Below are 26338 nucleotides of genomic sequence, written 5' to 3' on the forward strand. Positions count from 1 at the left end.
TTATTATGAGCCATTGGCCTGTATTTTACTGAGAGCAAGGGCTAGCATAACTCTTCACATAGTAGATGACGGCAGAAAAAGACCTGCGCGGTCCATCCAGTCTGCCCAACAAGATAAACTCACATGTGCTATTTTTTGTGTATACCTTACCTTGATTTGTACCTGTCCTTTTCCGGGCACAGACCTTATAAGTCTGCCCAGCACTATCCCCGCCTCCCAACCACCAGCCCCGCCTCCCACCACCAGTTCTGGCACAGACCGTATAAGTCTGCCCAGCACTATCCCCGCCTCCAAACCACCAGTCCCGCCTCCCACCATCGGCTCTGGCACAGACCGTATAAGTCTGCCCAGCACCATCTCCGTCTCCCGCCACCGGCTTTGCCACCCAATCTCGTCTAAGCTCCTTAGGATCCATTCCTTCTGAGCAGAATTCCTTTATGTTTATCCCACGCATGTTTGAATTCCGTTACCGTTTTCGTTTCCACCACTTCCCGCGGGAGGGCATTCCAAGCATCCACTACTCTCTCCGTGAAAAAATACTTCCTGACATTTTTCTTGAGTCTGCCCCCCTTCAATCTCATTTCATGTCCTCTCGTTCTACTGCCTTCGCATCTCCGGAAAAGCTTCGTTTGCAGATTAATACCTTTCAAATATTTGAACGTCTGTATCATATCACCCCTGTTTCTCCTTTCCTCCAGAGTGTACATGTTCAGGTCCGCAAGTCTCTCCTCATACGTCTTGTAACGCAAATCCCATACCATTCTCATAGCTTTTCTTTGCACCGCTTCAATTCTTTTTACATCCTTAACAAGATACGGCATCCAGAATTGAACACAATACTCCAGGTGGGGCCTCACCAACGACTTATACAGGGGCATCAACACCCCCTTTCTTCTGCTGGTCACACCTCTCTCTATACAGCCTAACAACCTTCTAGATAGGGCCACCGCCTTGTCACACTGTTTCGTCGCCTTCAAATCCTCAGATACTATCACCCCAAGATCCCTCTCCCCATCCGTACCTATCAGACTCTCCCCGCCTAACACATACGTCTCCCGTGTATTTCTACTCCCTAAGTGCATCACTTTGCATTTCTTCGCATTGAATTTTAATTGCCAAACCTTAGACCATTCTTCTAGCTTCCGTAGGTCCTTTTTCATGTTTTCCACTCCCTCCGGGGTGTCCACTCTGTTACAGATCTTAGTATCATCCGCAAATAGGCAAACTTTACCTTCTAACTCTTCGGCAATGTCACTCACAAATATATTGAACAGAATCGGCCCCAGCACCAATCCTTGAGGCACTCCACTACTTACCTTTCGCTCCTCCGAGCAAATTCCATTCACCACCACCCTCTGGCGTCTGTCCGTCAACCAGTTCCTAATCCAGTTCACATCATATTGGCATTGTTCTGTCCATTTAACAAGTTCCATGTTGGGATGGTGAACATAGATCTGTTTTCTCATGATGAATGCCATACTACTAATACCAGTACTACTAGACCTAACTGTCTTGTCTCAGGCTTATCCTAGTGGATAAAGAGTATTGTCAGACACTGGGCCTCATTGTTTGAACAGCATGGCTTCCAACTTCCTGTGATTCAATCTTATTTATGTATTGCAAATTTCTTCTATTCCACTAATACAAACAGCTTGCTCTTAGCAGACAACAAAGATGCATAAAAAGTGGACCAAAGTTATTTCTAATAGTATATTGCAACAGACAGCAAGATAAAATATCAACCAGCTTATTTAAACATTTGCTGGAAGAAAGCCCAGGCCATCTTTCCTATAGAAATGTCATTTGGCATGAGTCCAAAATTGGTAATTAAAAACCTGTTATGTTTATAATAAAAGTCAATCATCTGGTCGAAATCCCTACCAGAAAAAACAGGCCGTTACCCATTCTGAAATGTCAGATAATTTGTGTCCACTTTTCACGAGCTCCTAGCCTCCAGTGAGGTGCTTGTTAGGCTTCCTGGAACTGGATGGATCCAGTTGCAAAACATCCTTGCACATCTGAAAGTGGATCGTTTGGTGCTCAATAATGTGACCTGCCTTTCTGGTCTACCCCTGTCAGGTTGTAATTAGGAGATCTGTATGGGAAGGCATTAGGAGGTCAATTTTCAGACTGCTTTTGTGCAGAAAAGATAAGCAGCTGATTTTTGTTAGCTATCTTTAGGTAAGTTTTAAGCTGAGCCCAGTCAGCTGTTTTCATTTGAAAATTCTCTTAAAGCTTAGCTGGGTAGAGGTAGGACACTCAAATCAGAAGTGCCATAACTTGGCCAGCTAGTGAGGAATATCGGTACTGTTGGTTTTGGTCTTCCCTCATGGCCTAGTCTAAAGGTACAAAATACAACAAAAAGCACCCAAAAGAAACGAACAACAAAGGGACGTTTTTGTTCTTAACGTGTCGAGTGACCACTTCATAAAGTGAATGGAACTCTTTTTATTTCATAAGGAAAAAGTTTGGTTGCTTTACACAGCATTCATTCATTTTATATCAGAACACATTTGACCCCTGGTGCAGGTGCTGTACGCCGAAACACGGCCCCTGTCGGGTCTATAGTGGAAGATTGACTTTTACCATTAAAGGCACTGTGTCCCTTTTTTGAAGGCTCTTGGTGCTTTTTGTTGTATTTTGGACTTTGTTTTGTACTTTAGACCCTCTCTGTGTTGTTGTGTTGTCTAGTCTAAAGGTACAGCAGGTAGTTGTCAGCTTCCCAATATCCCTGGTCCTCCTTCCCAAAGTTAAAAGTTTCCTGATGGGAATGTACCAACACCAGCCTGTATGAAACCTCCCTGCCAAAATAAATATTCATGAGGAGGCCCAGTAGCATCTTGTGGGATAGTCTCTCAATTCCAGCAGAATGTAAAAGCAGGGCTGGGGTCCTGAGAGCTCCTTCTACTATGTTCCTATGTGACCCCCTTACCCCTCAGAATCTCTCCAAATACTCCCCAAGCCCATTTGGGAGGAGTATGTACCCTTTCCTTCCTATACCAAATAGTAAGTAGTGAGGCCCCACCTGGAGTACTGTGTTCAGTTTTGGAGGCCGTACCTTGCTAAGGATGTAAAAAGAATTGAAGCGGTGCAAAGAAAAGCTACGAGAATGGTAAGGGATTTGCGTTACAAGACGTATGAGGAGAGACTTGATGACCTGAACATGTATACCCTGGAAGAAAGGAGAAACAGGGGTGATATGATACAGACGTTCAAATATTTGAAAAGTATTAATCCGCAAACGAACCTTTTCTGGAGGTGCGAAGGCGGTGGAACGAGAGGACATGAAATGAGATTGAAGGGGGGCAGACTCAAGAAAAATGTCAGGAAGTATTTTTTCACGGAGAGAGTAGTGGATGCTTGGAATGCCCTCCCGCGGGAGGTGGTGGAAATGAAAACGGTAACAGAATTCAAACATGCGTGGGATAAACATAAAGTAATCCTGTTCAGAAGGAATGGATCCTAAGCAGCTTAGCCGAGATTGGGTGGCAGAGCCAGTGGCAGGAGGTGGGGGATAGTGCTGGGCAGACTTATATGGTCTGTGCCAGAGCCGGTGGTGGGAGGCGGGGATAGTGCTGGGCAGACTTACACGGTCTGTGACCTGAAAAGGACAGGTACAAATCAAGGTAAGGTATACACAAAAAGTAGCAAATATGAGTTATCTTGTTGGGCAGACTGGATGGACCGTGCAGTTCTTTTTCTGCCGTCATCTACTATGTTACTATGTAAGTGAACTGATCATAACTGAAAGCTTTGTTAACAGTTCTTACTGTAGACCTTAAAATGCTGTATGAATGAAAATAAATTTGATAATGGAGGAAAAATGCATAGAAAATCCAGATGATAGTTTTCATGCAAAAGGTAAGGTTTGGTTGTGGAAACCCAGGATTCAGAGTATGTTTTATGTTTTGTTTTGTTTTCTACTCCACCTAGATATTTGATAGGCAGATAAGAAATGTTTAAAATAAATTAATTGAATTGCTACTGAATGTTAAAATAATTCATATTACCCTGATAGTCAAATTGGAAAATGTGGGATATAAATGCCTATATAAATAAATAAAAATTCAGTTCACTGTTGAGTAACTATCTGGATAAAGTTAGGACAGCACAAAGGTTGTGCTAGCTTTATCCAGCTAGTTATCTGGGTACTGGCTGAATATTGCTGGTACCTGGAAGAATGCCAGTAAGCTACATTATACCCAGATATTCAGCACCAGAATCCAAGTATGGCCTGAATGTTAAATAAAAACAAAAAAGGAGGTAAAAACCCTCACGAAACCGTGGGATATAAAACAAAAAGTGAGGAGAGTGGATGAGGATACCAACAATTATATATTTATTCACTTAAAAAATAAAAAGTTAAAAAATAACAATGTACATAAAAATGACCCGACACGGCCGTGTTTCGGCCCAATGGCCTGCCTCAGGGGTCTTTGTAACCTCGGAAGATGTAACATGGAATGTGTACTCCAAGGGAAATAACGAGACACAATCCTCTCAGGTCTCCTCTCTTCAAAAAGATATATATGGAATATATATTAAAAAGCAGAACGGACTTGTAATACTCCTCTCCAAAGAGATGTCTACAAGTATTACAAGTCCGTTCTGCTTTTTAATATATATTCCATATATATCTTTTTGAAGAGAGGAGACCTGAGAGGATTGTGTCTCGTTATTTCCCTTGGAGTACACATTCCATGTTACATCTTCCGAGGTTACAAAGACCCCTGAGGCAGGCCATTGGGCCGAAACACGGCCGTGTCGGGTCATTTTTATGTACATTGTTATTTTTTAACTTTTATTTTTTAAGTGAATAAATATATAATTGTTGGTATCCTCATCCACTCTCCTCACTTTTTGTTTTATATCCCTGAATGTTAAATATCCAGGTATAAAAAGCCCACAGTGACTAGTGTTTTAAAAAATGCTGCCTGCTGTGGACTGAATATTGATTGCCCCTATTGGACTAGAATCTATATATTATACCTGAAAAATTGGCGCTGAAATGAAATACGCCTAGGTGTATTCTATAAAGTACGTTAGGCGTAGTTTATAGAACAAGCCTACATTTCTGCGCATTTGTAGAATACACCGAGTGCCCGTCGGAGTGACTAAGTTTAGTCGCGGGCAGTTACATCAAGTAACTGCCTAAATTAGGTGTGGACCAGGTGTATTCTATAACAATAGCATGGTAAAAAAAAAAAATACCATCCCTCCTTTTGGTTCCCCCATCTCATCATAAACCCCTGGGCCCCCAAGTAAAATTGCGCCCCCTAACTTTGCTCAGATTAGGCCTCCTAGGTCCCCTTGGTAAGATTAATGTGGTTGCCTCCTAGTGTCCATGTACCAAAGTGATCTGGAAAAGTAAAGGCTGGAAAAGAAGCACTGTAAAGGATCTTTGCAGTTATGATGAATTTTCTGAACCAATCAATAACCCTGCAAAAGATATCTTTAGTAGCTCTCTACTATATAATTATGAATTCATAAAAATGTAAACATTCACAACAAAATAGAAGCATGTAAAGTGACTAACGTGTAAGGAAACACAAGCCTACATCCAAGAAATGTCATCACATTTAGAAATTGTTTGGCATTCATTGTGTGTACTAAATTGTGTACTAAAATGTAGTTGACTGTCACTTTCTCTGTCATCTGCCATTTACAAAAATGACTTTCATTAATATAGTATGTTCTACATTAAAATCTGTTGTGTAGGAGTCATGAGATAAAGCAACTTGTACAAATAAATATTTGAATGAGCACATTGTCATGTTAATTGGGTTAAGAGATTGGAAGAGTTGCTTCTTTCTAGTTGAGAGGGTCCTCTTTACCACACAATTTCTGTTTTTTTTTTTTGTTACATTTGTACCTCGCGCTTTCCCACTCATGGCAGGCTCAATGCGGCTTACATGGGGCAATGGAGGGTTAAGTGACTTGTCCAGAGTCACAAGGAGCTGCCTGTGCCTGAAGTGGGAATCGAACTCAGTTCCTCAGTTCCCCAGGACCAAAGTCCACCACCCTAACCACTAGGCCACTCCTCCACATTTCTGTCTCCACTGTTAGTTGACAGCGTAGAACATAGATTCTGTTGTTCAGAGCCATAACATTTTGGATGATTGTTATCAGGGTTAATGACAGAGACGGAACCATTTACGAGTGGTCACTGTTTGCTTGACTGAAATCACTAAAGTTAAATTTCTATCACAGGGTTTTATCCTCTGTGGAATGAGGAATTCAGTAGGATGATATTGACCACTCAAATGCAATATGAATCACTGAACCCATTACAGAATTGATAGAAGCTATAGTATTTTGAACTTCATCCTTTGGAGGCTAGTATGCTTTATGACAAAGACCTCTCACCAATGTAGTATCCAACTCCTGGATCAACTCTGTATGAAACTTCAAGTTTATGAGATACTCGATATACCATTCAATCGGTCAGCCATTTAAGCAGTTTACATATAGTATAAAAGAGGGTCAAAAAGGGAACGTAATGTCTGCAAAGGCAAGAAAAAAGAGAAAGAATTATAGGATTACATTTCCAGTTGGGTATACAGAGTAGAAGAGAAATACTGTGGTCCAGGCTAGGCCTGGCCCCTGCCAGGGAACAGCAAGCGAACAACTCAAAGGGATATTCTAACTATGGGAAAAATTAGAGTAAATAAGTACATTTTTGCAAGTAAAGTCTCTAGAATTGTACGTAAGACTGCAAATGAGATTTCACCAGAGGCATTATCACCTTCTTTTTCCTGGTGACCTTTCCTCTCCCTGTGCACTGAAGCATCCTTCTGGGTTTTGCCATTACTTTTTCTGTGTGTTTGGACACTTTAAGGTCATCATATTTGATCAACCCCAATTACCGATTTTCTTTTTTAGGCACAGAAGTACTTCATTCTCCATACTGTATCTCTTCCTTGGGCTTCTGCCTCCCAAGTGCATGACCTTGCATTTCTTTAGTATTCTAGACCATTCTTCAAGTTTTGCTAGATCCCTTCTCATGTTATCTATACCATCCATGTTGTCTACCCTATTGCAGATTTTGGCATCATTCAGAAAAAGCTAACCCTTACCCAACAGCTCTTCCTCTATGTCACTTACAAAAATGCTAAAAAAAAAAGAGCAGACCTAGGACTGATCCCTAGGGCACACCACTGGTAGCGTTCTTATTTTATTCTACTACTACTTTCCCTGGTCTCTTAAACAGTAATATCCTCATAAAGCAGACGCAGACATATGCTATAATATCCAGGGAGTCTAACCTTTGCACATCAGCACACACAATAGGCCTCTGCTCTTTTATGAAATGTACTTTATTGAATAAATGTAGCTAATTTACTCACGGTTTATAGATTCTCAGAAGCTTGTTGCCCTAAGGTAAGAGACTTTGCAGTTGTGAATGCTGCAACAGTGGGTGAAGGTGGAGTTTTGAACAGAAAAGGCTATAAGGCAGAAGTGGGAGAATTGGCAGGTGGATGAAAGTAGTTTGAGGTAAGATGCTGAGTTGTGCAATATTGGTAAAAAGACAAGTTCACTTCAGGGGAGCAGAGAAACACATGGTTCTGAAGCAAGATGGAAGTGTCTGAGCTCACAGTGACAAAGGGACCAATAGGGAGAGAGCCTGAGACAAGGCTACAGAGGAGGTCATACAGGGCAGTTCTTGATTTGAGAGAGAGATCATATCCTTGCTTGGCCCATCAGAGCAAAGATAGTAGAGATAATCAGGAAATAACAGCAGGTAGACAAAGGACTCGAGCTCGGCTGAAAGAAAGGAGAGACCTTTGCAGGAGAAAAGACCACTAATAGTAAAGCTTATACAGACAAGCAGGAGTGGCTGCAGTACATGTGAGACTACATTACACACAATTAATTGCTCACATACTACGGCAGGAAGTGACTGCAGCACTAAAAATCCTAAGAAGTAAGAATAGCATTAAACATATTTTAGAGCTATGCTATAAAGACTAGTGTAAGGCTGCCGGGGAGAGAACACTACTATTACTACTACTTATATTTTTACACAACGCTGTACGCCAGACATGTACGAGACAGTCCCCCTGTTCACCAGAGCTTACAGTCTAATCAAGACAGACAAACAGGACAAATAAGGGAACTTGTAACATTTTCCTTCAAGATTTTGTAATTCTATTTACTATGTAAGCCACATTGAACCTGCTATGTGTGGGAAAGCGCAGGGTACAAATGTAATTAATAATAATAAGGGAATTACTTATGGTGGGAATGATTAAAACAGACTTGGGTACTAAACAAATGAATAGTCATCTAGACTACTGTCATCTAGACTACAGTCATCTAGACTACTGCAACTCACTCTACGCTGGCTGCAAAGAGCAAATACTCAAAAAAAACTCCAAACAGCCCAGAACACGGCAGCCAGACTCATATTTGGAAAATCAAAATACGAAAGTGCAAAACCCCTAAGAGAGAAGCTACCCTGGCTCCCACTCAAAGAATGCATTATGTTCAAAGTATGTACCCTAGTACATAAAATCATCCATGGCAAGGCCCCAGCCTACATGTCAGACCTGATAGACCTACCACCCATGAATGCTAAAAACTCATCTCAAACATTCCTTAATCTTCATTTCCCCAGTTGTAAAGGTCTAAAATACAAATTAATGCACGCATCAACCTTTTCCTATATGAGCACGCAATTCTGGAATGCATTGCCACACAACCTTAAAGTGACCTATGAACTGACCAACTTCCGTAAACCACTAAAGACCCATCTCTTCGATAAGATATACAACAAAGATCAAAACATGTGAAACTCCCACATATATCCAGCAATGTTAATAATGCCTTCTGTTATATTACTATCATGTATTCCATTACCATGCAACCCAAAATCCTTCTGTAACACCAAATGTCTATTCTCTTCTCATTTCCACTATCCATGATGTATTGTAAGCCACATTGAGCCTGCAAAGAGGTGGGAAAATGTGGGATACATATGCAATAAATAAATAGGAGTTAAAAGCAGCCTCAAAACGATGGGCTTCTTGCCTGAATTTGAATAGGGCCAGAGAGGAAGCTTGACATACTGACTTAGGAAGTCAATTCCAGGCATATGGTGCAGAAAGATAAAAGGAACATAGTTTGGAGCTGGTAGTGGAGGAGAAGGGTACACAGATAAGAGAGATTTACCCAATGAGTGAAGTTTCCAGAAAGGAGTGAAAGAGGAGAGATAAGAGTGGAGAGGTCCTGAGGAGCTGCAGAATGAATGCACTTGTAAGACAGTAAGAGGAGTTTGAACTGTACGCAGAAATGGATAGGAAATGAATGGAGTGACTTGAGGGGAGGGCTAATGTGAGTATAGCGACACTGGTGGAATTTAAGTTGTGTAGCAGAATTTTGAACAGATTGAAGGGGGAGACCTGTGAGAAGCAAGTTGCAGTTATCTTAGTGTGAGGTGATAAGAATATGGATAAGGGTTTTGGTAGCGTGCTCGGAAAGGAAGGGACGAATTTTGGTGATGATATAGAGAAAGAAACGACAGGTTTCAGCAGTCTGTTGGATTTGTGCAGAGAAAGAGAGAGAGAGGAGTCAACAATGACCCCAAGGTTATGAGCTAACAAGACAGGGAAATGAGTATTATTCACAGAAGTGGAGAATGGGAGGAGAGGTGGGTTTAAGGGGAAAGATGAGAAGCTCAGTCTTGGCCATGTTCAGTTTCAGATAGCAGTGAGACATCCTGCAGCTCATGCCACCAATTCCAAAATGGCTGCCGCAACCTCCCACAGCAGTCTCATCTGCCATTTTTACAGCACAGCTGATGGGGTAGGCGCAACTCGGGATGCTCCTTCACCAAAGACACCACTAGACCACAGGGGCCTTTACACAGGGAGGAAGGTGGAGTGGTGGGTGTCCCAGGGGGGTTACAGTTTGGGGTTTCAGGTCGGTTTTGGTGCTGAAACCAAAACCATAATTTAGTCGGCCTCAACTATGCTTTGCCATCTCACACACAAACAGTTTCTAACTCAGTCACATTAGGGTCTTTCCTTAGCACCAGCAGTAGAGGAATCTAGAAACTTGTGAGTTATGACCATCTACCAGCAGATGGAGAGAGAGCACTGAACTCTGTTTTATAGGATGATATGCTCCTTGGTTAGTCAGTATGTCTGTATCTCCAGCAGGCAGTGGACAGTCTGTTGCAAGCTCCTGGTTTCACCTGTGTTGTGACTGCTGTTCTTGGTTTCCCAGTTCAGTTGAGCCTAGGTGTGCTTAGGCTAAGTGGTGCCGACTTTAGGGGGAACACCTGGTGGTGCCAGGTCCCTCCCCCACCCACCCCTATCCAGCCACTTTCTCCTTCCTCTTTCCTCACAGAGTTTTAAAAAAAGAGAGAGAGAGAAAGGATTACAGCAGCTTTGCCTGCTTAGTGGCTAGTCTGGTGCAACCAGTATACCTTGGTCCAGAGTGGTGAGTCAGAACTTGCTCCTGGATATTTTTTGAGTGTTCCTTTACATTTTTTCCCATCATCGGGGTTACTCGTGGTTTCACTTGCCATTTCCTTGTGATGGCTTCAGAGCCTTGTCAACTCAGAGAGCAGCATTGGGAAATGTTGGAGGGGTGTTCTGAGAGCATTTTAGCGGAACAACCTTTTTGACTGTAGTATAACTCCTGGACCGCTGGTGCCTTTCTTTTCCTAGTGTTTGTTCTTCCAGTGCAAAAATAAATATATAAATAAAATCAAGTATATATTCTACAAAGGTCTCCTCAGCATACACAGTCTTCTGCCTGTCTCTTTAACAGTCTTCTGCCTGTCTTTTTTAACAAAAGTTGAATGTTTCTGAATTCTTGCAAGCTTCTTAGCCTCTGCAATTGGATTCTGTGAGCAAAGGGAGACATGTGGAACCTGTCTCTGTGGCAGATTCTTTGGCTCCTTCATCTTCCCCTTGGTCTTAATCAGGCTTGACAGCAGCTTCCCTACTTTCTATTTTTCTGAGGAAGTTGAGGAGGGAGAGATTCTGGTTGACGAGGAGGATGTTCTTAGCTATTAACTTTTTTTTTCCCCAAGGAGGAATTATCTTCATTTATGGCTTCTTTCTACATAACATCACCAAAATCATTTTCTTTCTCTCCGAGCACACTACCAAAATCCTTATCCACTCTTTTATTACCTTCTGCTTAGACATGTGCAACCTGGTTTTCACAGGTCGATCATTGAGCCACCTATCTCCAAATTAATCTGTTCAGAATTCAGCTGCATGACTTATCTTTCACCAATGTCAATATACCCATAAAACCGCTTTTCCCAAGACATATGGGCCAGATTCAGTAAATGGTGCTCAAAATTAGGCACCAGGAAAAATCTACACCAAGCACTATTCTGTAGAGTGCTCCAGGCTGAGCACCTTTTATAGAATAGCGCTTAGCTTGGATTCCTGCACCCAACTTTGACATGAGAACTTACACCTGCTGAAACCTGGTGTAAATTCTGGCACTCAAGTTGGACATGCAAGCCCAGCATTCTATAACACTGCACCTAAAGTTTTGGAATGCCCCTGACCTACCCATGGCCACACCCCACTTGGGTTGCATGCAAGACACTCTCGCCACACAGCATTATAAGACTAGCATGTAGACAGATTTGTGTGAAATCCAAATTAGTGCCAATGAATTAGTCTTTTGAGTCCATCTGGGCTCCGTGCCCAAATTTGGGCGTTCGACTTTGGGTGACCTATATAGAATCCAGAAGTATCCCACTCTAACTAGTACACTTGTGATGGAAATTGTGAGCCTTCCAAAACCCACAAAATACTAACTGTACCTATAGAGATAGGAGGCAGGTTTTTAGGTGTTCCTGGAGGGTTCACAGTACAAAATAAGAGTGTTAAAGTGGGATTTATACGTGGGTCCCTTTATGTGATTTTTATGCATTTTTCTCTAGGAAGTTTGTTTTTATGGTGCCTAAAGAAATATGTATTGAGCACAAAAGTCTGGAAAATAGTGATTTAAAAAAAAAAAAAAGGTAATCAATAGAAATAAAACAAAATTAAAAATAGAAAAGAAAATATGATACCTTTTTTATTGGACATAACTTAATACATTTCTTGATTAGCTTTTGAAGGTTGCCCTTCTTCGTCAGATCGGAAATAAGCAAAAGTTGGTAGATGACAGTATATATGAGTGAAACATCAAAGCATTTCAGTGACGGTCTATATGCATGGAGACAGGGGATGAGTGAAACATCAAAGCATTTCAGTGACGGTCTATATGCATGGAGACAGGGGATGAGTGAAACATCAAAGCATTTCAGTGACGGTCTATATGCATGGAGACAGGGGATGAGTGAAACATCAAAGCATTTCAGTGACGGTCTATATGCATGGAGACAGGGGATGAGTGAAACATCAAAGCATTTCAGTGACGGTCTATATGCATGGAGACAGGGGACGAGTGAAACATCAAAGCATTTCAGTGACGGTCTATATGCATGGAGACAGGGGACGAGTGAAACATCAAAGCATTTCAGTGACGGTCTATATGCATGGAGACAGGGGATGAGTGAAACATCAAAGCATTTCAGTGACGGTCTATATGCATGGAGACAGGGGATGAGTGAAACATCAAAGCATTTCAGTGACGGTCTATATGCATGGAGACAGGGGACGAGTGAAACATCAAAGCATTTCAGTGACAGTCTGTATGCATGGAGACAGGGGACGAGTGAAACATCAAAGCATTTCAGTGACGGTCTATATGCATGGAGACAGGGGATGAGTGAAACATCAAAGCATTTCAGTGACGGTCTATATGCATGGAGACAGGGGATGAGTGAAACATCAAAGCATTTCAGTGACGGTCTATATGCATGGAGACAGGGGATGAGTGAAACATCAAAGCATTTCAGTGACGGTCTATATGCATGGAGACAGGGGATGAGTGAAACATCAAAGCATTTCAGTGACGGTCTATATGCATGGAGACAGGGGATGAGTGAAACATCAAAGCATTTCAGTGACGGTCTATATGCATGGAGACAGGGGATGAGTGAAACATCAAAGCATTTCAGTGACAGTCTGTATGCATGGAGACAGGGGACGAGTGAAACATCAAAGCATTTCAGTGACGGTCTATATGCATGGAGACAGGGGATGAGTGAAACATCAAAGCATTTCAGTGACGGTCTATATGCATGGAGACAGGGGATGAGTGAAACATCAAAGCATTTCAGTGACGGTCTATATGCATGGAGACAGGGGATGAGTGAAACATCAAAGCATTTCAGTGACAGTCTGTATGCATGGAGACAGGGGACGAGTGAAACATCAAAGCATTTCAGTGACAGTCTAACAGGATGGGGGTGGATAGGTGATAGTCAGGGAGACAGGAGTGCAATATAATTTACAAGGCCATATTGGTCAGCTGTTTTCTTTAAGATATTTCTAAAGTTTCTTTTGTGCTGTTTGGATTAAATTATAAGCTCAATGGAGAAAGATCTGTCTGCATACAGCTAGTTTTGTTAGAGAAGCTGATAAACAGTAGAATGTTATACCTTTGATTTATAACTAGTTAAAAAAAAAAAGCATTGTGACTGAAAGCAACATATTGCTCGGGATTCTACATAGCGTGACTTAAGTTGCATGCACAAATCCAGTCATATTCTGAATTTGCACTCGCAAGTTAATTAGCTAACAAGCCAGTCAGCACCAATACTTGCCAATTAGCAAGCAATTATTGACACTAATTGACATTAATTTGAATGTATGCGCAGTACTGTCTCATCATATTCTATAATGTGATGTGTGTAAATTCTAAGTCGCATAATTGAAAAGGGGGCGTGACAGTGGGTATGGAATGAGCAGGTTGTGGGCATTTCTAAACTCTATGTGCATGGTTACAGAACACACTTGGTCCGCGCGTAATTTAGACCTTGGCATTTACGCCAAGCTTTACTTGGCGTAAATGCCTGCAACTAAATTTAGTTGCGTGGACGGACACTCGGCGTATTCTATAAACCGTGGAAAGTTTAGGCTTATTCTGTAAAGTACTTTATAGAATACGCCTAGGCGTTTTTCGTTTCAGCGCCAATTTTTTAGGTGCCATATATAGAATCTAGTCCATTGTGTATTTTCAGTCACTCAGATTTATACAATACATATTGGGGCATTTATCTGGGTAGATTAGCCTGGCTAAAAATACATATGAGCTTTCACAGCATACATACTTTTAGTTGTATAAAGGCATTCTTGGGGTAGGGGCAGGGCTGCCAAGAGACTGGGCCGGGGCCCCCCCCCCCCCCAACCCCGAGGTCGTCATCACTGCTGAGCTGCAGGCCCCACCCACCCCCCTCTGTCCACCACCGGGCTGGGCCCTCTGCATTGAAATCATCACAGTGCCTTACCTGTCACTTCGCTCCGTGACTGAAAGCGCAGCAGCGGCAGATCGGATTTGACGCCCTTCGGGCCTTCCCTCCCTGTGTCCTGCCCTTGCGGAAGTTACATCAGACAAGGGCGAGACACAGGAAGGAAAGGCCCGAAGGGAGGCGAATCCGATCTGCTGCTACTGTGCTTTCAGTCACGGAGGTGACAGGTGAGGCGCTGTGATGATTTCAATGCAGGAGGCATGGCCCGGTGGCAGACACAGGGGGGCGGGTGGGGACTGCAGCTGTGATCTCGGGTGCGGGGCCGAGGGCGGGTGAGATTGGGGACTGCGGCACCGGGCCCCCCTTGGAGGCCTGAGGAATTTTGTTGCCCCTGCCCCCCCCCCCCCCCCCTCGGCGGCCCTGGGTAGGGGTAAGCGTTTTCCCTTTGAAAATTAGCTGCAAAGCCTGTGCGTAGCTGTCAAGACATTGAGCTACTGAAACTTGTCCACTGTGGGACTTTGGATATTCTATTTGTACACAGCTAGAAAAAAGTTATTTCCTTTTTGTTTTCTAGCTTACTGTTCACTAAATTGAAGCTGGAATGGATATATAAAGGACCTGAGGAGGCACTGGCGACCTGCAGACATATGTTAAATTTATGGCAGACCTTGTTTAATATTTCACAGCTCAGGTAGGTGGCTTTGTTTTACACGCCTTTGGAATTTTGTGTTTGCAGCGGAAGGAATGGCTAACGTACCACAGGGAGTGTAAATCAAATTATATTCAAATAATAATGTATGAAATCATGCGATTTACCGCGTTATAAAGTTATTTATAGCTGATCGTGTGATAAATACCCCATTTGTGCTCTTACTACAATGTACCCCACAATGCCTTAATGCTACATAGTAACATACATAGTAGATGACGGCAGAAAAAGACCTGCATGGTCCATCCAGTCTGCCCAAGATAAACTCATATGAGTCTGCCCTACGATGCCAGTGCAACTGATAAAGAGATGAATGCACTGAAGTTGCCTTGTAATGCTTCTTAATTTGTTATGTAAGCCGCATTGAACCTGAGGTTTCTTGGGAAAATGCGGGGTGGAAATGTCATAATAAATAAAATAAATTTTAAAAAAGGCACTAGCATTAATTCTTGCAATAGGTAGCATAGTAGGTGCAAAAATAATTTAATAATCTCATTTAAAATTACTGCTGGTTAGTTCAGATTGTGCTAACTAATAAAATTAGCTACGCCTCTGTTAATTGAGTTAACAGCGGCATTAACACACACACACACACACACACACACACACACACATACTCCTTTTAGTTCATCATTTGTTAATAGCCCTACTAATATTCACATTAAAATTGGGGTGTTAACCAGAGTTAATAGCTGGTTTTAATACACTCTAGTACATTTTAATTTTTGTTACATTTGTACCCCGCACTTTCCCACTCATGGCAGGCTCAGTGTGGCTTACATGGGGCAATGGAGGGTTAAGTGACTTGCCCGGAGTCACAAGGAGCTGCCTGTGCCTGAAGTGGGAATTGAACTCAGTTCCTCAGGACCAAAGTCCACCACCCTAACCACTAGGCCACTCCTCCACTGTTGCTACTACTTGAGATTCTACATGGAATGTTGCTATTCCACTAGCAACATTCCATGTAGAAGTCGGCCCTTGCAGATCACCAATGTGGCCGCGCAGGCTTCTACATGGAATGTTGCTAGTGGAATAGCAACATTCCATGTAGAATCTCCAATAGTAGCAACGTTCCATGTAGAACCTCCAATAGTATCTATTTTATTTTTGTTACATTTGTACCCTGTGCTTTCCCACTCATGGCAGGCTCAATGCGGCTTACATGGGGCAATGGAGGGTTAAGTGACTTGCCCAGAGTCACAAGGAGCTGCCTGTGCCTGAAGTGGGAATTGAACTCAGTTCCTCAGGACCAAAGTCCACCACCCTAACCACTAGACCACTCCTTGTTTCAAATAGCTAAAAGTAGGGGAGATGTATCATTTTAGGGCAGTGGATCTCAACCAGTGTGTCATAAAGAGATGGGAGAGGTGTATCACCAAAATTGGCATAGACAGCAAGCCTGAACTTTTCTTAACAGATCTAGAGAGTCAGGTACTTCAAATTCCCTTAACTGTTCCCTGTTCTGCTTCCATACTATCTCCAATATTAACTGGACCTAGGTTCTGTTTGCATAGTTTCTGAGTAGCACATTTCCTGTTACAAACAGAACATTTTGTGTTACCTGGCAGTGGAGGGATTTTGTGTTGCAGTTACTGATGTGACACCAGAATGTGAAGACACATTTGTTTGGCGTCACAAGCTGGAAGGGGAAACATACACCTTAAAATGATTAGATGTTGGGTTTCATAAAGGGGAAGAGGGGGGGTTTGGGGGAGGGGGGGGAATGAGACCTGGGAGATATGGTTAGTGGGGTTTGGGTTTAAACTAACATGGCTTAGGATGATGTATGAAGGGGGGTGGAGGCTGGGACATCCCTCTTCCTTGTGTAAATGGTACATATCTTGTGAACAAACTTCTTATGTGAACTGGGTCCACTAAAAATAGTTACATGGAATGTGGGAGGGATCTCGTCCCCAATTAAACGTTCAAAAATTCTGCAGCACTTGCAAAGACATAAAGTCGATATAGCCCTCCTCCAGGAAACCCATCTATCGGCTGGGGAACATGCTAAATTGCGAACTTGGTGGGTGGGGGATTGTGTATCCGCAGCTGCACAGGGAAAGAAAGGGGGGGTTGCCATCCTGTTTCGAAAAGGGGTAGTGGATAAGGTGGAGGTGACCTTCACTGATCCAGGGGGTAGATTTTTATTGTGTGAGGCTCATATACAGCGCCAAATTACGTTGTTTGGCAACGTATATGCTCCGAACCAATATGATCGGAAGTTCTATAAGATGATCACCTCGCGACTGTTAACGAGCAAATCTTTGCCCATAATAGTAGGGGGAGACTTTAATATGGTGATGGACCCCTTGATCGATAGTACCGGGGCTAGGAGAAACGAGATGGGACAAGAGTCTCGGGGGCTGCCTAACCTTTGCCGACAGGTGGGGCTAGTGGATGTCTGGAGGATTTCCAATCCGCAGGGGAGAGATTATACACACCTCTCACGGGCACACAGGCACGAATTGATTATTTGTTGATATCAGAACAGATGTTCAATTCAGTGATGACAACTGAAATAGGAGCAGATGTGATATCAGATCATGCCTGGGTGGAATTGAGCTGGGTGCCTAAGGAAGAGAGGGGAGTGGCACGGAGATGGGTGTTCCCCGCGGAGCTATATCGTGATCAGGGTTTTAGGGCTTCCATACATCAGAGCTGGCGGGATTATAAAGCACACAATGCAGCGCACGTTGAAGACCCGGTCCTGTACTGGGAGGCGGCTAAGGCAGTATTTCGAGGAGAAATCATCAGCTATATGGCTCACAAATGTAAGACTAGGAATAGAGAGATACTGAGGTTGAGTCAGTTAGTATGCAGAGCTCGGAGAAGATATGGGCAACAGGCCTCCACTGAGAATAGACAACATTTAATGCTCTTGCAGACTAAATTAAATGAAATACTTCATTATAAAGCAGTTAAATCGCAAATCTATTATAAATATCAATTATATAAGCATGGGAACAAATGTGGTCGTTTGATGGCGCGCCTGATTGCAACCAAACAGGGTAAAACTAGGATCTTGACTATGAAGAAGAGGCAGGGAGAACGAATCCATACGGACAAGGAGATTAGTGAGAGTTTTTATCAATACTACCAAAGATTATATGAGGCCCCGCCGGACGATGGTCTATCGGAAGACTCTTACTTAGATCAGATGGGATTACCAACACTGTCCCCTCAAGAGGCGCAGCAACTCAATTCTCCTATTACATCAGATGAGGTGTTTCTGGCGATTAACCAAAGCGCACTGCTTAAGGCACCGGGAGTAGATGGTTACCGAGCGGAATTTTATAAGATCATGGGAGAAGAAATAACTGAGCCCCTAGCTGCAATGTTTAACATATTAATAGAGCAGGAAAGGATGCCTCCGGATTTAAATACAGCTTGTATTATAGTACTCCCCAAGAAAGGGAAGGACCCGGAACTAGTTGAATCATATAGGCCTATTTCGCTTCTAAATTATGAAGTGAAATTGATGGCTAAGATCTTAGCAAACAGATTAGCGAGAATTCTACCGAATCTTATACATGACTCCCAAGTGGGGTTTGTGAGGGGACGGAAAATCACTAAGAATGTTTGCAAGGTTTTGACATCCTTAGAAGCCAGATGTCGAGGGAAGGAAAATTCTTTGTTAATAAGCTTTGACGCTGAACAAGCTTTTGATAAAGTAAAATGGAATTTCCTATATGCTGTTCTTCAGAAATATGGCTTCACGGATAGATTTTTATCAGGGATCAAAGCATTGTACTCAACGCCAAAGGCCAGAATATCGGTAAATGGGATAGAGACAAAAGAGTTTGAAATAGGTCGGGGAACCCGCCAAGGTTGCCCTCTGTCACCGTTATTATTTGTGCTGACACTGGATCCCTTGTTGAGAGAAATTGAGGAACAGAAAGCGGTAGCAGGGGTAAAGATAGGGAACGAGGTCTTTAAAGTAGCGGCTTTCACAGATGACATCTTGGTCCATTTAACAGACCCACAAGAATCTTTGAACGCTCTATTAGAGATCTTCTCCGAATACGGAGACTATGCGGGCCTCAGTTTAAATTTAGAGAAATCGGAGGCCTTAGCCTCCTCGGAGGAAGTGTGGAGGCGGTGGAGAGGCGAGTTCCCTCTGAGGAAGGCACACACCTCCTTTAAGTATCTAGGAATCTTGCTGCCTATGGATCTCTCGCGGTTATATGATCTTAATATTACTTGGCTGTTAGAGGAGACCCAGCAGGTGCTACAAGGATGGATGGACTTGCCGCTGTCAGTGTTAGGGAGAGTAAACTTGATTAAAATGGTGTTGTTCCCCAAGTGGCTCTATGTGATGCAGACCATTCCGGTTTGGCTCCGACGGAAAGACTTGAAGAGTTTTTACAAGTTAGCATCAAAGTTTTGTTGGAGAGGCAAGAAGCCACGGGTTCGTTTCTCACGGTTAGTGGGCAGCTGGAGCCGAGGAGGAATGGGCATGCCAAATTTAGAACTATACAATCAAGCATGCCAGTTGCGTTATCTAGGAGATTGGTGTTTAGATACACAACGATACACTCCCACAGCGCTGGAGGCAGCACTTTGGGAACCTTATCAGTTTTTTTCGCTTTTACACCACAAAACACGTGATTTACCGGAAGGATTAAGTAAAAGCGTGATGTTGCGATCGCTCCGAGAGGTGTGGGGAGTGCTTATACGACAACTAGGGGGGAACCCAACAACAACGGATTTGATAACCATATGTGGGAATGGTGCATTTTTGCCAGGATTGTCAAGCCGATACTTTGTTGAATGGGTTAGGCGGGGAATTTCTAATTTGGAACATCTGGTGGGTGGAGATGGGCAGCCCCTTACAGACGAGGAATTATTGGGAAAGGTAGGTGACTCCTGGGGGAATAGATTTGCTATACGACAAGTGCGACACTATATCACTTCTTTGCCGGGTGATCCTTTGAGAACTCGGCTGGGGGAAAAGGTACGAGAATTTTTTCACTCTTTTGGTGAGGGCGAACTCACAATATCCTTGCTTCATAAAACAATATCAGGATGGCGACCCCCCAGGGACTACAGACAGCTGAGGAGTGCTTGGGAAAAAGAATTGGTAGGTGTAGTAACACCATGGGACATCACTAAATCAATAGCACGAATACCCCTGTTAGTATCAGATGCTCGTTTGAGAGAATGTGCCTATCGCTGTATTCATAGGGGATACGTAACTACAGCTCAATTAGCACATATGGGAGGGAATCGCAGCCCAGATTGTCTCAAATGTGGAAGACATACGGGCACAATGCTGCATATGTTTTGGAGCTGCCCAACTTTGAAAAGGTTTTGGACACAAGTCCGAGGTTTTTGGGAGGAGCGGCTGGGGCTACGGATCTTGGGGACAGCTGAACAATTGATCTTAGACATTCCGGGGTCCTTTAGAGGGCGGAACCGCTTTGAAACATTAATGCTCCGTAAGATGAGCTTACTGGCCAGGAAATGTATCTTGCAGTACTGGACTGTCAAGGATCCTCCGGCATACTGGCACTGGAGAAACCAGTTGCATCAGCTGGTGTCTTGGGAGGCTGGAGAATCTAGGTTCTCACAGAAAAAGAGAGTCACATTTTTGGCTGTCTGGGGCACTTATTTGCAAAGTCTAAGCCATAGAGGTCGAAGTTTACTTTTAAATACAGGGTGAACTCCACGGGCTGTTATTGAATGATTTTCCAGGTCTGGGGTAAAGGGGGGGTTAAGGAAGGGAATGGGAGAGGGCGGGGGGAAGATAGGTACATTTGATGGGGCAATAAATGTTGGCATAAAATTCACAAATGCTGTATGTTAGTTAGCAATTGTTGTATATTTAGATTGAGGCTGGATGGCCATTACATGCAGAGCCTGTATGACAATGTTTGTGTTGCTGCAATGTCAATAAAAAACGTTTAAACATAAAAAATGATTAGATGTTTACAGTAAAGGGGGTAATTTTATAAAAGGGTACTTAGATGTATACACCCTAATGCCATGTCGGGAGTGCTTATTCTGTCACTATCAGGGCACCCAGATTCAGTTACAGAATCATAGTGTAAATCATAGTGTAAATGCCTGAATGTAGGTGCAGCCACTTACACCAGGTCTATTGCAGGTGTAAATGGGTACACCTAAGTGCGGCGAGGACTGCGTGCAACTTACATGCCCAACTTATTAGAATACTGCAAGCGGGAGACATCCCATGGCCTACCCATGTTCTGTCGGTGCTTTGTCCATGTGTACGCCCCCCACTGACAGTTTACACACTATCCCCTGAATTTTATAAAAGTCGCTAAAAATTGCATGCCCAATTTATTTATTAGGATTTATTTACCACCTTTTTGAAGGAATTCACTCAAGGCGGTGTACAGTAAGAATAGATCAAACATGAGCAATAGGCAATTACAGCAGTAAAAATATTCAAAAACAATGCAAAGTATGGTATAGTATATTACTTACAATGTCAACACAATATGTAATAGAACATTATAATTGATAGTGAAGGGTAAATCAAAGATGTAACATATAGATAGGTAAGAGAGTAAGACGAGTTAGAAAGTAAGGTGACTGATTTAAAGAAAGTTGCACACAAGGTCAGAAAGATGGTTAAATATTATCTCAGCTAGGGTAGGAGTGGATAAACATCCCACTGCAGTATGTGCAGCCCGAGTCAATCCTTGTGTGTGAGAGTGAGACTAACAAGTTAGTTACTTCTTCCATTAAAGGCTTGGTTGAAGAGCCAAGCTTTCACCTGCTTCTTGAAGTAGAGATAGTCTTGTGTTAAGCGGAGCCTTTCAGGCAGTGCATTCCAGAGTGTGGGAGCTACTCCGGAAAAGGCTCGTTTGCGGGTATCACATCACATGAGTAACGGCCTTATTACCACCAATAATTGGCTTGTTTAACAATTATTGGCACTAATTAGATTTAATTGAAATATACGCTTGTAAATTTGGGCACAGGATCCACGCCTAAAGTTTACATGTGAGTTCAAAAAGGGGGTGTGGAAATTGGAAGGTCAAGGGCAGTATAGGGACATTCCTAACATTTACATGCATTATTGTAGATTGAGGAGGATACCCATCGAATTTAGGCATGAACATTTGCACCATGTTTCAGTTGGTGCAAACGGCCCCATCTAAAGTTAGCCACGATTTGTGGGCATAAATGTTATTCTGTAAGCCGTACCTAACTTTAAGCGTGATATATTGAATAGCAATTTTTCGGCGCTGATTTTTTGGGGCCCTATATAGAATTCTCCCCTATGCCACTTACCGTGCGCCCTTATAGAATAGCACTTTGGGCACTTAACATGCATAAGTGGCACTTTTTGCTGCATGAACATGGGAGCTAAAGAAACATAATTGTGTATGTAGAATGTATGTGTATGTAATAATTGTGTAATTGTGGAGTGGAGGAGTGGCTTAGTGGTTTGAGCACCTGTCTTGACATCCAGAGTTGGCCGGTTCAAATCCCACTGCTGCTCCTTGTGATCTTGGGCAAGTCACTTAACCCTCCATTGCTTCAGGTACAAACTTAGATTGTGAGCCCTCCTGGGACAGAGAAATATCCAGAGTACCTGAATGTAACTCACCTTGAGCTACTACTGAAAAAGGTGTGAGCAAAATCCAAGTAATAAATAATGTATTAATTGTAATCCATTGAGAATTGTGAAGATCATGTGGAATGTAAAGATTTTAAGTAAATAATTAGAGAATTTCACCTACCACTCAAACCCACATTGAAAAAACTGCATGCAACACAATCCCAGATTTTTCAATAAGGTAAATGAAATTAAAATTTCCTTGAACAAAATAAAATATAATAACTTCTGAATTTTAACAACAAATAAAATACATTGGACCCGATGTTCAGACCGCAGGAGGTAGCTGGGGTCTGCTTCCTACGGTTGGTGCTGAGCTCGGATATTCAATTCCAGAAGTCATAGTAAGGGTACCAAAAAGAAATGACTGGTGTACAAGTGGAAGAGAGCAGGACCAAACTGCTTTATGGAGAGAGTCTAGATCTAGCTGTTGGATTATTTGTAGTAAATAATTAGCAGATTTTAGTACACACAGCTTCAGCTTTAGAAATGTTAATTTCTTTCTTCATCTCTCTCTCATTCACCCCTGAATAATTCACTGCTGAGTCACTTTAAAGTTGAAGTAACAAAACATCTGTTTACTCACAGTTTGCAGTTAGATTATAATCAGACAGGCTTATATATACATATTACTATACATTTGTATTATCAGCTCCTTCCATGTGCTTAGATGGTAATGGATGCTCACACCACCATAGATCCTCTCAGGTTAGGAGAGATCATGAGCTCCATGTGCTCCATGTGCTGCATGTGCTGCATCTATCCCCCACAGGAAGTTGCATAGCTGTGTGACCTCTCTAAGTAATTCACATCAGAGGTCACAGAGTAATCACAGAGAAATAATAGGTGACAGGCAATGCATGCAAAAATACAATTACATTCCAACAAACCCCTTCTCATGCATAACTGTCATGCAATTATTTATTCATACAAAGTCCAAGCTTTATACGCAGATTCACAAAATGTTCTCTGTGTAACGGTTTGGTCATGATGTCAGCTGTCATCTCACTGGTGTGACAATAGTGTAGACTGATGACCCCTTCTTTCGCCAACTCTCGCACGTTGTGGTATTTCGTTGCGATGTGCTTGGTACGTGACTGAACCTTGTCATTCTGTGACAGTCGGATGCAGCTCTGATTATCTTCCATTATCTGGATTGGTCTCTTTTCAGCTATTCCGAAATCCAGCAAAAGTTTTTCAATCCACATCAGTTCTCTGCACGCTTCCGATACGGCCACATATTCAGCTTCTATGGCTGATCTATATTGGATGTTATCTGGTAAAGGTTCTCTTACTGTTTCATCCTTCAGAAAATCAGTGATCATGGGAGTGCTTACAACTTGGGCATCTTGCATACCTAAACTTTCAATAAGCTCATTTATTTTCTGCTTCTGGCTTAGAAGATAAGAACCATCATTTTGTTTCTCAATTTCTATACCAAGATAGTATGACACATTACCAAGTTCTTTTATCTCAACATTGAGGTTTAAACACTTTACAATGTCCTTGTACTCTTGCTCACTTTTGCTTGCAATGAGCAGATCATCAACAAAAGCTAAAATGTATGCATATTGTCCATTTGTGCACCTAGTGTACAAGCATTTATCTGCTTCACCTTGCTTAAATCCTAAATTTGTCAATATTTCATGCAATTTTTCATTCCAACATTTTGCACTTTGCTTTAATCCATAAAGACCTTTGTTTAATTTACACACTAGCTGTCTTTGTTTTGTATTTATGAAACCTGTTGGTTGTTCCATGTACAAGTCTTCAGTTATATCTCCGTGAAGAAACGCTGTTTTCACATCAATGTGGTTGACTTGCATGCCTTTTGAGACTGCAATGCTCAGAAGTGTTCTGATTGTCGTGTGTTTCACTACAGGTGCAAACACTTCATCAAAATCTTCTCCATATTTTTGAAGATATCCCTTTGCGACTAATCTGGCTTTATACCTTTCCACTTTTCCTTGTGCATTCCTTTTTAACTTGAATACCCATTTGCATCCTATAGCTTTCTTGCCAGGAGGTAATTTTGTAAGAATCCAAGTATTATTTTTATCCAATGCATCAATTTCTTCTTGTGCAGCTTTATGCCATTCAGCAGCTTCTTCTGCTGGCATTTTCTCAATCTCATCCCATGTTAAGGGCTCTTGAGCTTCTGCTGACTTTGTTAAGTAAGACAGTCTTGGGGGTGGAACACCTTTGTTTTCCCTGGATGAGCGTCTGACAACAGGTTGGTCTGACCTTTCCGCATCCTCTAAATCTGAGAGTCCTTCTCCAATTGATTCCCCTTCTCCAACTGTACTGTCTTCTTCAATGATCCTTTCTGTGTCTGTTTCCTCTGCCTGTTCCTCGTTAGATACAGATGAGTTGCTTTCAGACATCTGCCTTGGTATGGCATTTATATACACTGGCATGTCTATTATGGTTCTAGTTTCATATTCTGGATGATAAGGCTCATCTGGGATAATCCAGCCTTTATCAACCCTTTTGTTTTCATCAAAATATGTAACATGTCTTATGCCAACAATGCCAGTTTTCAGATTCAAAATTCTATATCCTTTGTGTCCTGGAGCATAGCCAACTAAAATGCCCCTTTCTGTTGTGGAATCCAGCTTATGCCTTCTTTGCTTTGGTATATGAGCATATGCTGTACTTCCAAATGTTCTTATGTGTGACAGGTTTGGCTTCCTACCATGCCATGTCTCATGTGGTGTGCGCTCAGCGCCTTTAGTTGGCATTCTGTTTTGTAGGTACACTGCTGTGAGAATGGCTTCCCCCCATAGTCTTTTAGGGAGATTGCTATCTGACAGCATACATCTGGTCATTTCCACAAGTGACCTAAATTTTCTCTCTGCAACAGAATTTTGTTCTGGTGTATAAGCTACTGTTGTGATATGTTGAATGCCTTCTTGTTCTAGAAATGTGCGCATGCTTTGTGAAGTGAACTCACCACCATTGTCGGTCTGAAGAACCTTTGGTTTTCTTTCAAATTTGTTGCTCACCATGGCTACGTATTTCTTCAGCATGTCTGTGACTTGACTTTTTTCTTTCAGCAAATAGGCCACACAATATCTAGAGAAATCATCCAAGAATATTAGCACAAATCTGTTATTTCCCAATGATGGGATATTAAACGGTCCACATAAGTCACTGTGTATTAAGTCCAGCACTTTATTACTCCTATTTCCTGTGTATGCAGGAAATGAGGGTCTCACACCTTTTTGAGTAACACAGTCTATGCATTTCTCAATTTTACCAGCATCTGCACTTATCTGAATGCCGGTGGCCAGTTGCTTACTGTAAAGATCCTGGATCACCTTAGAATCACGATGTCCCAGGCGGCGGTGCCAGATTTCCAGACTACATTTACCATCATTCTTCCTTACTTGCGCCATATGTGAGGCTTCACCTGAAATGTTCAGCTTATAAACATCATTATGCATAAAAGCTTCAGCATACACTTCATCATTTTTAGAGATTGTGCACTTACTGTTTTCAAAATGAATCACAAATCCCTTCTTATCTAATGTAGATACACTAAGCATATTACAAACTGCTTGGGGAATATACAAGACATCACTTACAGGAATTTCTTTAACTTCATTAGACACTTTGCATTTTAAGAATCCAATGCCTTTTGCTTGGATCTTAGCAGTCCCTGCGTTTGCAGTTTTAAGAATACCTTCCTCTGGACACATTTCCT

General features: G+C 42.3%; 1 protein-coding gene across 2 annotated transcripts in view; it reads left to right on the plus strand.

Annotated features, from left to right (window-relative positions):
- The window catches only part of TTC7A (tetratricopeptide repeat domain 7A), a 557697-nt gene that overhangs the window by 392838 nt on the left and 138521 nt on the right, over nucleotides 1–26338 (plus strand). For both annotated transcript variants that reach the window (XM_030195820.1, XM_030195819.1), the window contains one exon: nucleotides 14907–15023. In XM_030195820.1, coding sequence (XP_030051680.1) covers nucleotides 14907–15023 — 117 coding nt within the window. The remainder of the gene's footprint in view (nucleotides 1–14906; nucleotides 15024–26338) is intronic.

The sequence above is a fragment of the Microcaecilia unicolor genome, chromosome 3 (genome assembly GCF_901765095.1).
Source record: "Microcaecilia unicolor chromosome 3, aMicUni1.1, whole genome shotgun sequence".
NCBI classification, from domain to species: Eukaryota; Metazoa; Chordata; class Amphibia; order Gymnophiona; family Siphonopidae; genus Microcaecilia; species Microcaecilia unicolor.